Here is a 16,177-nt window from a genome sequence, read left to right as displayed (position 1 = left end):
TCATTGATATGCGAGCAAAAGCAAGCCAGAGACGAATGTATTTTTTATTTGTACAATTTAGAAATGTTGAAATCCCTTCGCAGCTGTATGTTAATCTAACTCTTGCAGTAATCATTTATTTTAGTCATGCAGTCTGTGTTATTCAGTTGTGTGCTGAAAGTCAAACCATCGAGGAGACCCGCATCACGACCCTTTTAGCATGTAAACGGGTAATGTTTTAGAAAAAAAAGTAAACTGCCCCGCTTTGCCCAAACATTAAAAGTTCTATAAATTTCCATTCCAATTTGTATTAAAACAGACCCCTGATGTAGAGATTGTTAAATTGAATAATACATTAAGAGGGAAGTAGAGATGGAAAAATAAATTTATAAGCTCAGCCTTTATTTAGTTTTTTAATGTCTGATAGAAAAGTATCTACCTTTTGTAGAGCAATACAACACTTAAGGCAATTGCAGAATAGTCCCATTAGTTACAGATACACTTCAGAAAATTGAGTACTCAACTATTTCTGGGCTTAAAAGTTACAAAAAACAAATCAATGCAGAACATTGTATCTCAAAAGGAATACAACGTGGCCCACCATGCACTACTTAAAGCATGGCCCCTTTACCAAAATAGCTTCCCACCCCTGCTTTAAGGGCTGTTGTCAGATCTGGATTAATTTGTTAATAAGAAGAGAGGTTTGGAAACATTTCTATTAATTATTACAGTGAAAACGTGAAAATGTCCCACAAGGACATTATATATAATGCTGAAACATAGAATCAGAATCTGCTTTATTGCCAAGTATGCTTACACATACAAGGAATTTGTCTTGGTGACAGAAGCTTCCAGTGCACAACAATACAAAAACAGCAGCAGGACATAGATAATAAAAGATTATTATACATATACGTACATAAATGCAGACACACACCTTCATACATACACACACATACGTAGTGCAAATCTAAAACAAATACGTTATATAAAGTACAAATATACAGTATGTTATATACAGTGCAAACATTTTATTAATTTTTTTCCTTTGTATGTAATTGCAGAAGAGGATATGTTATTAAAATAAATAGACTTAAACTGTGAATTACACATAATTATTGCCTAATGTAGCAGCTTTAACTGTTTATGAGATGGATAGCCTGAGGGAAAAACTGTTCCTGTGAATATAATGCCTTCTTTCGATATTTCATAGTTTTTAAGTCCTGTGTGAATTATTATTTCAGTGTAGTTACAGTTTTCAGTGTCGTAAGTATTTAGATAGTTAGTTCTGTACAGTAGTACTGCCGTTCTCTAAATGCAGAGTACACAACCTACATAGGGCACCAACCCTGATCGTGGAACACTCGCTGTGTCTGAAACCACCCCCTATCCACTATATAGTGCGCTATTTTGAGTTTTCGCTATTTTGTAGGAGTGTCTGAATTCTGAGTGAGCCACTCGTTCCCTACTTTTGTTCACTCATTCTTACCCACAATACACTCTAATTTCAAGTACACTTGATGACGGTTAATTTCCCACAATCCACCATGGGAAGACGTACGAGCTGGGAGTTTACTGCTTCCTTCACTCCTGCAATGTTTTATATCATGCTGTATGTAGTAAATTACTTTCTGACAAATCATTACTGGATTAAAATAACATAATAACATATAGAGAGACAAAACATTCAGATACATTTAAAATGTACTCTTTATTTGATCAAATGTATTTACTCTTTATATTAACACACAGTATATATAAAAAATGACAAGCAGAATGAAGATTTGTTGTATTAATATATTATTTAATAAGAATAACAAGTAAGGCCCAAGTATTTCAAAATGTCATATGTGACGTTTCTGCACCAGCCCCAGAGCTCCGACACTCTCGTCCGAATTCACTCATTTCGTTCACTTACTGCTGAGATGTAGTGCACTAACTGCCGTTCACTATATATGAAATGGTGAATGATTTGCGGACACAGGCACATCTCACACGCACTCGCCCGCGCACCTCACTGTGCATGTGCAGAAATGCTGTCTGTTCACCCTCCAGTTGTCGATAGCGTGAATGGCAATACTTTACGCTCAACGTGGATGTTTAAATGGATTTATAAAGTTAATCCACCTGATGTAGCTGCAATAGTTTCCAGTACCCCCCGCAAGGGCGCGGAGTAAATGCATAAATACTGCGTATTTAAAATGTTCACTTAAAAACTGATGTCATAAGAGCCCAGTTACAGAATCACCCTGAAAATGACCATCTCATTACACAGAAAAGCCCACATTAGAATTAGAGCCAAAACTTACCTCAGCGTGCTGCATGAAGTTGGAGCTGTGACTTTAATCTTGAAATATCAGCTTGTCTTGGTGTTAAAAGAAGGCATTGCATGACGAAACTATTATTTTTTCACTGTGTGGAGCGAAGAAATCGTTTCACTTTGAAGAGTTTGATGCTGCTGCACTGATGACTTGAGTGACAGTCTGTGACACCGGCTCAGCACACACAGCTGTGAACTTCCGCTCTCGTAAAAGTCCCATTCAATAATCTCTCAATAAATTACACATTAATTCAAATTAAACCCAGTAATGTAACGACAGTAACGCCATACATTGTAAAATAAAAGTTTGCTTGAGTGAGAGTAAAAAATACCCACATTTAAACATACTCTAAAAGTAACATTTTACCCAAAATGTAATGTAATGTAAATGTAATGCTTTACTACCCACCTCTGCTTATATGCACATACGTTTATTAAAAAAGAACTTAAAATAATTTAGTTTTTAGTCGAAAAGCTGCACAAGTTGTGTATGAAAGTAATATGAGTTCAATTTAAATTAAAAAAATATATATTTATAAAAGCTTTTTAAATAAAGGATTGGGTTTAAAGGCATTTTATTTCATACTATAGTTTCAAAATTGGTATCAACAATCTTATTGCACTAATATTGAGATTGACTATAGAAATGTTGCTATTGTGACAACCATAGTTAATGCTCATCTGTTTCAAATGAACAAAACTTCAGGTGACAAGACAAAGCATGTTCACGCCTCAAGCATCCAGCCAACCAATGCAAAGCAACAGGAACAACAGAAATCTGTACAGAACATGTCTGCTGAGGAATTGCTAAAGGATGTCCCACATGACAAGTTAGCTGTGCAACTGACCACTGTTGCTATCGAAGGTCTGATGGACGAAGGAATGCCGGATAGTGGAGGGGAGGGCATGTACCGGGAGCGGGATGAGTTTGTGGTTAAAAATGAGGATATTGAAAGGCTGAAGGTATGTTGACATTTTTTAGGCACAAGCATGAAATTAGTGGTGCTTTCTTAGACAAGCATCTCGAGCTATGTTTCCAGTCATGTTGTGAATTTAATTGATATAAATCTGAATATCACAACAAACTATTTGTGAATAAAGCAGGGTTTCCATCCTGTGCGTTCAAGAGAACACTATAGTCACTACTGGGGAATTTGAAATTAAATTATGTATTTACATGTCTTATTTTGGCAAAGTCACTTGACTTTTGTTTTACACACATCTATGTCCCTTTACAAATTCTCTAGGAATATATTTGTTAAATGTGTTTGCATCATTATTTATGTGCATATTTTCTTACTGAATAAAAAAAGTATGCATAATAGGATTCCAGCATTATTATTATTTTTATATTTATATCCCAAAATTTGCATAAAAATATGTGGATGGACACCTAGTTATTATAACTATTGCTCATACTTCGGGTTAGGGATTTGAACACCTTAGCAACCACATAGGAATGCCCTGTGAACAACCCAAAACACCTTAGCATCATGGTGGCAAGCATCACTCTTCAGTAAACAAAACTATAGTAGTTTCATAAAATGTAATTTGATTTTTTAGTAGTTTGTGATTGCAATGCAGTTTCAAAAAGAATCATTACTAGCCAGATATTATGTACATTTATGAGCTTCTTACATTTATCACTTATTCAATTGTTCAAATGGCATTAGTGACAGATCAGATGAGGCTGGGCAATTTGTCATCATTTCACACCACCTCCTGTCTACTATTACAGACATTGGACAGATTGTGTTTCATCAAACCCTTTGTCTGAGTAAGCCTTTGATATACATTTATGTTTGTGGGTGCAGATCACATTGAAAGCAGGGGTTGAACCACCAGCCATCTGGAAGGTTCAGAAAGCCCTGCTGCAGAAATTCGTACCAGAACTAAGAGATGGGAAGCGCGTGTTCTTTGCCACCAACAGTGTAAGTGGGAATAGATAATGGATATACAGTATGTGGCAACGGTGTGTGCTGCGTATAAATGTTGTGTCACAATCGCTTTACAGTATTTGGGGTACTTTGGTGATGCCAAGTTCATGTATAGAAGAGTACATGTCAAATTTCTTGACACCGTCAACAAGCGGGAATATGTTCGAGTCTGCAGCAGAAAACCACGAACCAAGGCCATGCTTTCACTGAGGTAAAGTAAAATATAGGCTGTTTTTTCATCGACATACCTTAATTGATGCATGTTGATTTACAAATAGTTAAACTTTTTTAAAAGTGTCAAAAGACTAAGGCTGCACGATTACAACAAATGTTTTATTTGCTTGTGCAGATAAACGCATCCTGTGGGCATTGTGCAATCCCACTCAAATATTTTTCTATGGAACTTCATTCTCTTTCCAGTTTGTTGGAAATCTCCCCAATCAAATTTATCCCACTCTTTAGTCTAATATAAACAATCATCTTGCAGTAAACTTCATACTCTGTATTCTGGTTTCAGTAAGAAGAAGAATGTCAATTCAATTCATATTTATTTGTACTGTATTGCAGATTTCAAAGTACAAATCTTTCCTAAGAACCTTAATAAAGAATAGAATAGGTCCTTATTGAAGTGTTAGAATCTGAAATGATCCTCTCTTTTTTTGTTGTGATATTTGTTTCAAATACCCAGATGCTCCCAGGCTAAAGCTCTTCTGGCCCAGCGATTTACTGCTGTGACTGTATCAGATTCTCCCACACAGAAAACAGCACAACAGAAAGCTCTATCAAAACCCAAACCCAAGCAGCCGAAAGCCAAGGCAGAACCTCCGCCCAAAAAGAGAAAGAAATGGAAAGAGGAGTTCACAATGTCTCCCTCTGACTCCTCACCAGAGGCTGTGAGTGAAGATGATGGTGAGATATTTTACAGCTTTCAGAGTGACTCGACTGCCCTCTTGATCTTTCCCCATATTCTGGATTGCTTATACATGCTTAGAATATTTATGTTTGCAGATGCTGCAGATGACAGATTTATAGTGTTCACATCTGCAGATATTGCAACAATTAAGCACATTAAATGGCTGTGTTATATTGTCACTTCTTTGGTCAGCTCGAATTTTCATATGTATAAAGTCGAGGTCAACCGTTAGTGGATTTTGCAGATACCAATAAATAAGGTGCCTCGCTTTAGAACACTTGATTATCTAATCGCAATAACAAATATGCTGAGGAGTTTGGATAAAACTTAGGATGAAAATGTTGATACAGCAATTCCCCATGATTGTTTTTATTTCACCTCTAAAGGGCTGCTATATTATACTGTAGAACGAAGCCGTTTAACCGTAGAGTCCTCCAGTGCCGGCCACATTATCGGCAACTATCTTGATAGATTTTTGGCAATAACCGATAGTTCCAAAAAGCTACTATCGGCACCAATTAATAGGTAACACCGATATATCGGTCTACCTCTAGTATGAAGGGGTTTTGATGTGAAATTTTGTAGGTTTGGGCTCGATGCCTTTTTCACGCATCAATAATCTGAAGATTTTCCCGATGATTATCGATATGTATCAGGATTTTTTTTTTTCAGATATAAAAATATCAAATGTATCGTACAATACATAAATAAATGCATAAGTCTGATCAAAACCAAGCAACGCAACATTGAGAGCTGCGAAAAGGTCTCCTGCCCAGAGAGGCGGCGCTGAGTGCTCACAGGAAAACAGAGCTAGTTGAAAGCTCAAAGAACTATGGCAAACGGATAGTGGAATGTAGCGAATTTACCAAACAACAGTGACATTTCCCGGTGCTACAGTTCATCATACATGTTGTTTTATTTACACCAAAATCACGAGGCAGAAACAGCTGCAGCAAGTTGCAATTGACAGCCATCCTCTCCCATCCAACACTGAGCCTGATTAAATGCACACCAAGACACTCATAATTTTCAAAAAACAGCTTATTCAAAAAAATGACAATGTAAGAGACCAGCGATTACATGACGCCTGTTATTCTCAGCTTTTAACATCAAAATGTAAAAGGCTCTGATCACAACTAGGGTGGCCACCCATCCCGTGAAAAATGGGATCGTCCCATATTTAAAGATGAAATGATGCGTCCCGTATCGAATCAATACAGGACACGATTTGTCCTGTATTTAAGCTTGTCCGAGGGAGTCATAGCAAAATCGTTCAAGATCATTAATTTAACCTTAACATTTGTTGGAAAGTGTGCCTATAACTTAACTGGGTAAGGGACTGTCTGAAAAGTTCTGGCATTGTGCTAAAACTGTGGAGGGTATGGTAAGGGACCATCTGAAAATTTCAACCAGCTGCCAATCGTTTTTTTTTCTCAAACCGCTAAATAATATTGTATTATGTGCATATAACGTAAATCCAGAGGCCAGGCTCCTCTCAAGGTTTTTTTCTCCACTAACTTTTGAAAGGAATTAAAAAAATTTGCCACAGTCACCTTTAGCTTGCTAACTGGGGGCTTTAAGAAATTTAAAGCATGACTTCCTAAAAAGCTGCTTTGAAACGATTTGCATTGCTTATTATTAAAATGGCTTGAATGTAGATAAACAAATTTTTCTCAGGAAAAACAGGAAATTGTGAGTTTTTCTCAACAATCTGCTGATAAATCCAGTGTTGTTAAGGTACTTTATTATAGAGCTCTGCTTTATGTTGCCAATGTCAGTTGTGTCATTTAAGATTTAAAATACATTTATCTTGAATCCTTGAATACGTTTAAGCGAAAAAGAATTTGGGGCAGCATTTGTTTTATAATTGTATCATGAGGTTTCTGCATCGTATCGTGAAATTTGTTTATCGTTACATGCCTAATAAATAGGGCTGCATATTACACAATAGTTTTTGTCTGGCAGATGACATGGTGTGTTTTAAAATTTGTAACAGTTATTTTCTACAGAAGGTATGCAAAGATTATTTACTCTAGCCATCACTGCATGATATATCGTTCAAATGTATCTTTCATATAGCCTACACAATATATTTTCATTTAAAAGCAAGTCTTTTTGTGGCTTGACAGCTTGAATAAAAGACCTATTCAAGGTTACATACAGAGAAATTGCATAATAAACTGCGCCATTTCTAATCGTTCCTATTATGCAGTTGCACCAGTTTCATACACAAACCTGCAAACTCATCAATGCCACTTTTATTCTTGAAGTACAAAAACCTTTGTAACTTTGAACTGCCTTCTGCTTCACACATTAGCTTGTCTTCTGTGTGTGTGATACCTATGCTTTCCTACCTACAAACTGGCTTCAGTAAATGTTATATCACCCTCTTGTGGTCTCCCAATGCTATTACGCCAGACTGTTAAACAGAAGGCCAACTGAGTGAATTGGAAAGCATGCAAATTAGGCTTCTAATTTAAATGTCAGATAATTTTAATAAATCAATGCCTCAAACATATATCGATAAAGTGTTGATCAATAATAGATCATAACAATAATAATATAAAAATAGTATAGCAACTTTCATATATAAAATGCTGTTCAAAGTGCTTCACAGTTGGAAGGATAAAAAACAGAATTCACTAATGATACCTTTAATGTTTTATTAAAGTATTCTGTTTATGATTCATACAAATATTCTGCTTCTGGGTCCTGATCACCTTGCCAGGGTTTATTTTGAGATGATGATTGGCTGACTGTACGTGGTTTTGAACTGTATACTGGAACCTGTGTATCCAGCATCACGCAAAAGCAAACGTTTTCGGATATGATACCATATATTTTCTCTTCAATTGTTAATTTATTCAACTGAAAGCATCTATTTTTTAATCTGTCTGTTTGTTGCTATTGTTACACTCTCACCCTTTTGTGTCGGGTGAGATGACATCCATTCCCATCTTTCGCTTTTTAGAGTTTACACCTCCGGTTCCATTTGCTTCACGTTTCCTGAACACCAGAACGATGAAGGAGACCTTTAAGAGCTTTGTAGAGCTGCTGATCTGTGTAGCCCTGGACGCAGATGTCATTAATGCACTAGAGAGAGAAAACGGTGAGAAATAAAGTACCAAAATGTCTATTTTGAAACATGAGCTTTACATAATGAAGCTCACCTATCGGATTTCATGCAGATGAACTGTTGCTGCCTCAGATGAAGAGGGTAGATGGTATGATCACGGACAACAGGCGGAGACTGCTGCCAAAACTGCGCATGGGTCAGATGTTCAAAGTGAGTCCACGAGTCATCGTTTTCCATTTCGTATACAGTAAAACAGGCCATGTAGTTCAGTCCTGCTGTAAGTCAGGGTAACTTCAGTAGCCTTCATGTAAACATCTCAAATAGAAAAAGAAGCTTTAAACTGAGCTCAGTCTGAAGGAAGTTTCTATACAGTGGTAGATCTTACGTAATCTAATGACTTAGAATAACTATCATGGTAACATGACAGTAAATACCACTCTCGTATCCACATAGAACACATAGTGTTCAGAATACTTGTTATGCACATTTAATTGGAAATTTTCATTAGATTGCAAAATGAAGAGTACTACATTCAGAATCTGCCATTTGGATTGATGAAAACCAGTTACACAGTGGTACGATGTTTCTCTGCTTTACCTCTCAGAATGCATTAGACAGCTTTCCTGAGCTTTCCCTCGTCAATGAGCTGAAAACAGATTGTGAGACCCCTGTTTTTAAAGTGAGATTAAGTGGGAGGCCTTACAACAGGAAAACCATGAAGCCCTCGAAATCCCCCAATAAACTTCCACTGGTGAGTATTCCAGATTTAGTAGTGCAAAATTACACAAAGCGTTGTTAGTGCCAAAAATCCTGATATTTTAATTACAAATTAAACCCTCTTGTTGTTCCAAACTCGTATGACATTCTTTCTTCCGCGGAACCCAAAAGTTGATGTTAGGCAGAATGTTAGCCTCAGCCAATTTAATCTTTCACTAGGGCTTACGTTATGCATTGCATCTTTTTTTCGTTGCACGGAATAAAGAAATTCATACAGGTTTAAAACAACATAAGGGAGTGAACTATCACTTCAACAGGCTGTTTGCATTTTTAACTGTTGACCACTAGGAGGTATGCCATACTGACTTTTAGCCCCACTTTAGATACAACTAAAAGTCTCTCTCTCTCTCCATCTGTCTTATCCTTCTCAATTAGGAATACACAGTGGATCAGCAGAAAACAAAGTGGTTTTCCCTTTATCACTCTCTACAACACTACAAGTACCATACATACCTGATGTGTATGGAAGAGGTGAGACAGCAGTGTGTGTTTCTGTGCGCAGGCACGTGTGAAAGCATAACCAATTCTACAGGTGCTTGCTGACAAGATCTTGGACTCTGAAAGAATTTTGTTTTGACTAGTTTTCTTTGTATCAGTATCAATGCTGACGTGTGTTTTACCATGATTTTCTTATGTGGTAATCTATTTCACCTTGCACTATAAAAGTCTTGCTGTGTAGAATTGTGGCCCCAACAGTTTGCACATGTCCTTCATATAAGATGTGGTGCTTATATGTGAGACACGGGTTCGAAACGGATCAGCATCACTGTTATTGTTGTACATAATTAGTGTGGTAGATTTTAACAAAACCCTAACCCTGAGTATTAAAACTTTGGGGCATATATTTTCTTGCACCATTTAAGCAGGAAAAGGACACGAATAACAGCCTCAAATTGTGCAATTTTTAAATGATGTGTACTGTTACTTAGTAGTCAGACTTATGATTTTCACCTAGTTGACAAAAAGCAGATTTACTTTTGTGATTGGGAACTGAGAACAGGGTCTACCTTACAAAAAAATCTAAACTCTGAACACATTTATGTCTGATTTGTATCTGCTCTGTCGAAATCTGAAATTATCTTTTCATTTGGCAATAGGCTGTAGGAAATCCAGTAAGAATGGCATTTTTTTATTTACAAATAATTCTTCCTCAAAAGTACTGAAATTGTTAATGGAACTGTTAAGGAATGGAAAAAATTAAGAGGAATCGGAACCGGAATCATTAAAATTTCTTACGATTCCCACCCCGACTTACAATGAAGGAGTGAGCCGAGCCATATCTAGGGAATGTATCCAGAATATCATAGAGACTTGAAGTGGACTCTCTTGACTTGAGCCAGTAAGAAAACACTTAATGACTGTGTATTTTAGTGTTTCTAAAAATGCAGTCAGAACACCTTAGCCACCATATACATTAGCAATGCCATGGCAATAACCCACAAGGTGGTGACTTTTGCATGTGAATTAAAATACAAAATGGTAGTTTGTAATTACAATACTCATTCAAATATACTGTATAAACTGAACAAGAAATGTGTATTCATGAATAATTCTCCTTTGTGATTCTCTCCCATGTCTCAGATTGAGTTGTTGAAGTCTCGAGGTAAAGACTTGGGTCAGGATGAGATGGTCCAGACCTGCATGGGGAACAGGGCATGGGTAGAGGGCCTTTTCGATCACTTCGGGGATCTTCTGTCACAGGTGCAGCAGGCCTGCCTTTAAACAGAAGAGTACATAATGCTGGTAGACAACCATAAAGCATTCATCAACCCTGTGAAAATGCTTTATTAAAGCACTACTGTAATGTGGACAGTGATAAAGAAGAAGAAACTATGCGATGAGGGAATGCTCTTGATGGTTTTAACAAATGGAAATATATAGACAAATATGGTGACATCCTTTTGTGACATCCACACAGACAATGGACTTAGGGATGGTTCACCCAAAAATGAAAATTCTCTCAGCATTTATTCACCCTCATGCCATCCCAGATGTGCATGACTTTCTTTCTTCTATAAAGATTATTAGAAGAATATTTCAGCTCTGTTGCTCCATACAATGCAAGTGAATGCAAGTCTAAAAAGCAAATAAAGGCAGCATAAAAGTAATCCATACGACTCCAGTGGTTAAATCCATGTCTTCAGAAGTGATAGGATAAGAGTGGGTGAGAAACAGATCAAGTCCTTTTTTGCTATAAATTATCCTCCCTGACCATTAAGTGGCATATAAAATAACTACAATAACGTGGAGATTAATTGTAAAAAAGTACTTGTATATTGATTTGTTACTCACCCAGACTTATCATATCACTTCTGAGGACATGGATTAAACCACTTGAGTCTTATGGGTTACTTTTATGCTGCCTTTATGTGCTTTTTAGATCTTCAAAGTTCTGTACTCTATTCACTTGCATTGTGTGGACCTACAGAGCTGAAATATTCTTCTAAAAATCTTTGTGTTCAGCAGAAAAATGAAAGTCGTACTCATCTGGGATGGCATGAGGGTGAGTAAATGATGAGAGAATTAAAATTTTGGGGGGAACTATCCCTTTAAACTGTGGTTTTACATATAAAGAGATTTCTTATCAATAAGGACCAGAATTAATGATCTGGTATGCGATACAGAGTGTCATGCTGAGACTTTTTAAACCTCCATGGTTTAAAAGAATGATATCTGTAATTATGGTTTGTGATGGAGGGCATTCTAAAAAAAAAAATGTATACATTTATATATATGTATATGTAAAACATCCGTTTTTTACAAATGAATGCCAAATTTATATACAATAATGTATATTTTGTTTAGAGAGCTTGTTTGTCCTAGGATTCTCTAATGGATGTATTTGGCATAATATAGAACACTTACCCTGTGTGCTTTTTGAACTTCTTTTGTTATAACAAAGGTTATACATTTGGAGTTGGTGCAATTCTAATACTGCTTTTTTGTGATATTTTGTTGTAATAAAAAGCATTTACTTAAACTATTTTTTCTGAGGGAAAAATCTCTTTGTACTCCAAACATTTATTTTACCTCACAGATAGATGTATTTTTCACAGAAGGAAATATTGTGGTCATTTGTCCTACATTTGTAGATGGCCTATGCATTTATGTCAAATGCACACTGTATACTTTACAACATATAGATTATTTCCTTATTTGGTGATAGTGCAAGTTTGCCATGGTTTTAAATGGATTACTGTGCCAACAGTATTGGATTCATTTCTTGTTTTTCAGGTGTAGCTGTTTTACACACTACAATGTTTTTGCTGTCATGTGATAATAAATTTCCTACTAAATGACCGTGAGTGAGAAATAATTTTTTTTAATGAAATGCCAGATAAGTTGCTTGCTATCACTCACAATACATTATTCTTATCAAAAAGTCTTGAAATTGTGTTCGAGTGATATGGGTTTTTCAATGGCTGATGCCGATATCTAGGGAGTCTGGGTGGCCCATGGCTGATATAATATGGAAAATATAATATTACTATATTTTGCAAGGTTTATTAGAGAGGACACATACCCCAATTATAAGGTACAAAACTATTCACAGAACAACTCAAATGAAAAAGGTAAGACTCAAACATAAATTGGCCAACAATAATTTAATTAAATAATTATATAAATTCATTACATTTAAAACATGTGACAGCTCACCATGACAAATAACTTTTTTCTAAGACCACATTTAAACCTTTCAATAAATATCATCCTTTATAACAGAGGCTGTACTAGGATGTGATCTTTAGGCTGTGCAACTGTTTATTTTTGTCGGACCAGGGATTGATCCTCCATGAAAGTTTAGCTTGGGTTGCTCCCCCTTGATAATATTTTGCCGTTGGTCGAAAAGTAGGTATAGCTGTAGGCCGGAGATCTCCAAATGGGGGTTAAAATCTCCAAAAGAGGGCGGGGTTACTACAGAAGGGCCGTGGTTACTGCAAAAGTGTGGGTTGCCAAGTCCAAAAGGGGCGACACTTCCACTCACGGTTAATGTTAGGGAAAGGATTAGGTTAGGAGCTCCCTATATCTTTATTGGCAGTTTGGAGCTCCCGCTGTTTTTTGGAGCACTGCCTGCAGCAATATGCTTCTCTTGGTTGCGTGATTTTTCCCCCCAAACCACTTGAGCACAAATCATGCCATGACGAAATCCTCTGGAACATTTTCATTGATCATCTCAATCACGCAGTCACCTGTGAATGGTTCAATCTCCAGAAAGATTGTGAATGGATCCAATGCCAACAAAATGGTAAGATTAGCCTGCCGGTCATTTTCAATAAGGGAGTTACTTGCACTCAAGTGGTTTGGGGAAAAAATCACACCTCTTGGTTGAGGAGGAGTCCTTTACCTAACTCTTTCCCTAACCTTAACCCTGAGTGGAAGTGATGCCCCCCTTTGGAGTAACCTCGCCCACTTCTGGAGTAACCCAGCCCTCTTTTTAAAATTCCGCCCCCATATGGAGGTCTCTGGCCTGCAGCTATACCTACTTGCGTTAGTCCGGGGGCAGTCAGACGTTCAGGGGGACTCAAGGAAAATCTAGCCCTCCTAGACATATGTATTTTCCAACCTACAAGACTGTCTGTAGATTTTAAAATGGGCACAAATGGAAACTAGCAATCCTGCTAAATGTATCAACTTGCCTGCTATTTTGGCTTTTCGGCCTATCTATCAATTTGAAACCTTTGTTTATATGAGTATAAAGCATTTAAACAACCTTTTTCATTAAAAGCATCATATAAAGCCATATAAATACTAACAATAGAGACATTTTATCATCCTGTCCATTTTAAAACACATGTCTGTTTTTCTAGCCACCAAGCTTTTGTGTTTTGTCTGTACCTTTCAGTCCACTTCAGAGTTTCCTGCTATCAGTCAGTGAAACTCTGTCATAGGGGTTCTTGACGTAAGCAAAAAGGGAGTTTTTGTGTTAGATAACGGGCAGCCAAAAAATGTTTTAATAATTAAGTATACTTCTCAGCTACTGCTACATTATCAAATACAAAAAATGTGTGCTGACTTTCACCTTTACCTAAATTAATAAGATACCAAATACATCAAGCATGTTGTTATTAATTAGAGACACTTTGCAAGCTAAAGAGAAAGTGCGTGTTACCCATGAACCTTAAAAAATATGTCAAATACTGACACCATGTGAGGTTCTGATGTGAGAACGGTGAGCTCTGCGCATTTTGCTAGGTTTGATACTTTTAATTATATAAACCGGTGAGATTTGATACACCCTGATACATAATGGTTCTATGAAGACAACATGTCAAAGAATTCAAAATCTTCGGGCTCTGGAGACAGTAAAAGACACTTACGTGCTCAAGCTGACACCCCCCAGAGGTGTCGGACCAGGGCTCCAATTTGGCCGGAGAGGTGAAAGAGATTGGTCTTGAATTGCTGAACATATCGGCAATGCTGATGAAGGTCGTTGGTGACTTGGAGGATCTTGCTAGAATACGTCTATCGATCACTGCCATGGAGATGAAATTCACTGAGATGGTTACAAGAGTGGGGGATGTCAAGAAACAGATAGATTATCTGGAGTCATCGGAAAGGGAATTAGCTGGAAAGGGAATTAGCTGCTAATCTTTAGCTGCTAGTGGCCAAAACGGACGTGGAGTGTGTCTGGGAAAAGTTGGAGGATATGGAAAATCGTAGTCATCGAAACAACGTCCGAATTGTTGGAATTCATGAGGGAGCAGAGGGTTAGAATATGTTGGAATTACTAGACATGCTCTTTCTGAGTCTGCTTGACATAATAGGCCATAAGCTGGAAGTCAAACGAGCTCACAGGGTTCTGGCTCAGCAATTCGCTGAGAGAGACAGGCTCCGATCAATTCTGGCCAAATTTCTGAGATCATCCGATAAAGATCTCGTGTTTTTCGAGGTGAGGAGTAAAGGGAGGCTTTCTTGGAAGGAAAAAAAACGTGTTCTTGTTCCCAAACTTTGTGAATTCGACATGAGTGAAACGTGATGGCTTCAAGGAATGCAAGAAACTCTTACATCAACGGAAGATAGCTTTTGCACTGATGTTCCCAGCCAAATTGAGAATAGATGCTAAGGATGGCCTCAAAGTATTTACATGTCCCCAACTAGCAATGTCCTTCATAAACTCAATGGAGTAAGTCATTGTGTGATACTCACATTGCAGTGGAGTGGGCCTGACTCAATGAACATTCACTTGACTGCCCGAGGAAACTGGGTGCCTTATTTTCATTTTGTGCTTGTTCCAACAAGTGGCTTGATTTTATTTTGTGTAGTAAAATTCCTCCTTCAGGACAGTGTTGTGGATGAATCTGCATGTTCTTTGTGCTTATGCCTCCTATTGTTTTGAAGAGTATTTCTTGCAGGATATTGGTGTGATTGGGTCATCTGTTGCACTCATGTAACATTCGAATGGGCCAGCTCACTGAACATTTGTTTTACTGCCCGAGTAAACTGAACAGCTTGTGGCCGACTCCTTCGGTACAGTTATGTGGATGAATCTACATATCCTTTGTGTTTTTCCAGCTTATTGGCTGGAGTTTGTTGGATTTTCTTCTGTTATTTGGTTCCTTCTCACAAAATTTGTATAGAAACACCAGACTTGAGAAATCCGATGGCAAAGTTGTCGCAGGGGCTCTCGTAGGCGTACATGGACTGTTTGAGTTTAGAGGGATGGACACCAGTTGGCGCTGTCATGCGCACGTTTTTATTTTTTCTGTTTGTTTGGTTCTGGGGGAAGTTCGGGGTTTGATTGTTGCACTAATGTTGGAATGTGGTCTTTTATAATTTTGTTTTTGATACACAATAATTTTTTTTAATATGCCAAAATGTCAAATTTGAATATGAGTGGATTATCTCTCTCCACGTGGAATGTGAATTGGTTGGGGCACCCCATAAAAAGAAGGAAAGTTATTTATTTTCTTAAACGTAAGAAATATGATATAGTGTTGTAAATATGATATAGTACTCATGATGTAATATTGGGAGGAGACTTTAATTTAGTGATGGACTCAATCCTTGATTATATTGAAGCACATGTGTGTAAGCCCCCTAGACAACATTGATGCTTCCCAAGATGTGTAAAAATCTTGGTCTTACAGATATTTGGAGACTTTTGAACCCATCTGGTAGGTACTATACATTCTTTTCATCAGTCATAAGATTTATTCCAGAATATATATATTTTT

At 37.2% G+C, this 16,177-nt stretch overlaps 1 protein-coding gene and 1 long non-coding RNA gene across 2 annotated transcripts in view; one reads left to right on the top strand and one right to left on the bottom strand.

Moving 5' to 3' along the window:
• LOC127661405 (glutamine and serine-rich protein 1-like) overlaps nucleotides 1-12,296 on the top strand; it is a 30,329-nt gene extending 18,033 nt beyond the window's left edge. Inside the window, exons 5-13 of the mRNA XM_052152085.1 lie at nucleotides 3,006-3,262; nucleotides 4,114-4,230; nucleotides 4,314-4,447; nucleotides 4,925-5,145; nucleotides 8,121-8,258; nucleotides 8,338-8,435; nucleotides 8,830-8,976; nucleotides 9,378-9,473; nucleotides 10,584-12,296. Of these exons, the coding sequence (XP_052008045.1) occupies nucleotides 3,006-3,262; nucleotides 4,114-4,230; nucleotides 4,314-4,447; nucleotides 4,925-5,145; nucleotides 8,121-8,258; nucleotides 8,338-8,435; nucleotides 8,830-8,976; nucleotides 9,378-9,473; nucleotides 10,584-10,724 (1,349 nt within the window). The 3' untranslated portion in view covers nucleotides 10,725-12,296. The remainder of the gene's footprint in view (nucleotides 1-3,005; nucleotides 3,263-4,113; nucleotides 4,231-4,313; nucleotides 4,448-4,924; nucleotides 5,146-8,120; nucleotides 8,259-8,337; nucleotides 8,436-8,829; nucleotides 8,977-9,377; nucleotides 9,474-10,583) is intronic.
• Nucleotides 1-16,177, bottom strand: part of LOC127661424 (uncharacterized) — a 359,800-nt gene that overhangs the window by 164,622 nt on the left and 179,001 nt on the right. The gene's annotated exons all lie outside the window — the stretch shown is intronic.

This window comes from Xyrauchen texanus, chromosome 21, assembly GCF_025860055.1.
Source record: "Xyrauchen texanus isolate HMW12.3.18 chromosome 21, RBS_HiC_50CHRs, whole genome shotgun sequence".
NCBI classification, from domain to species: Eukaryota; Metazoa; Chordata; class Actinopteri; order Cypriniformes; family Catostomidae; genus Xyrauchen; species Xyrauchen texanus.
This window is presented reverse-complemented; position numbering and strand designations above follow the sequence as displayed.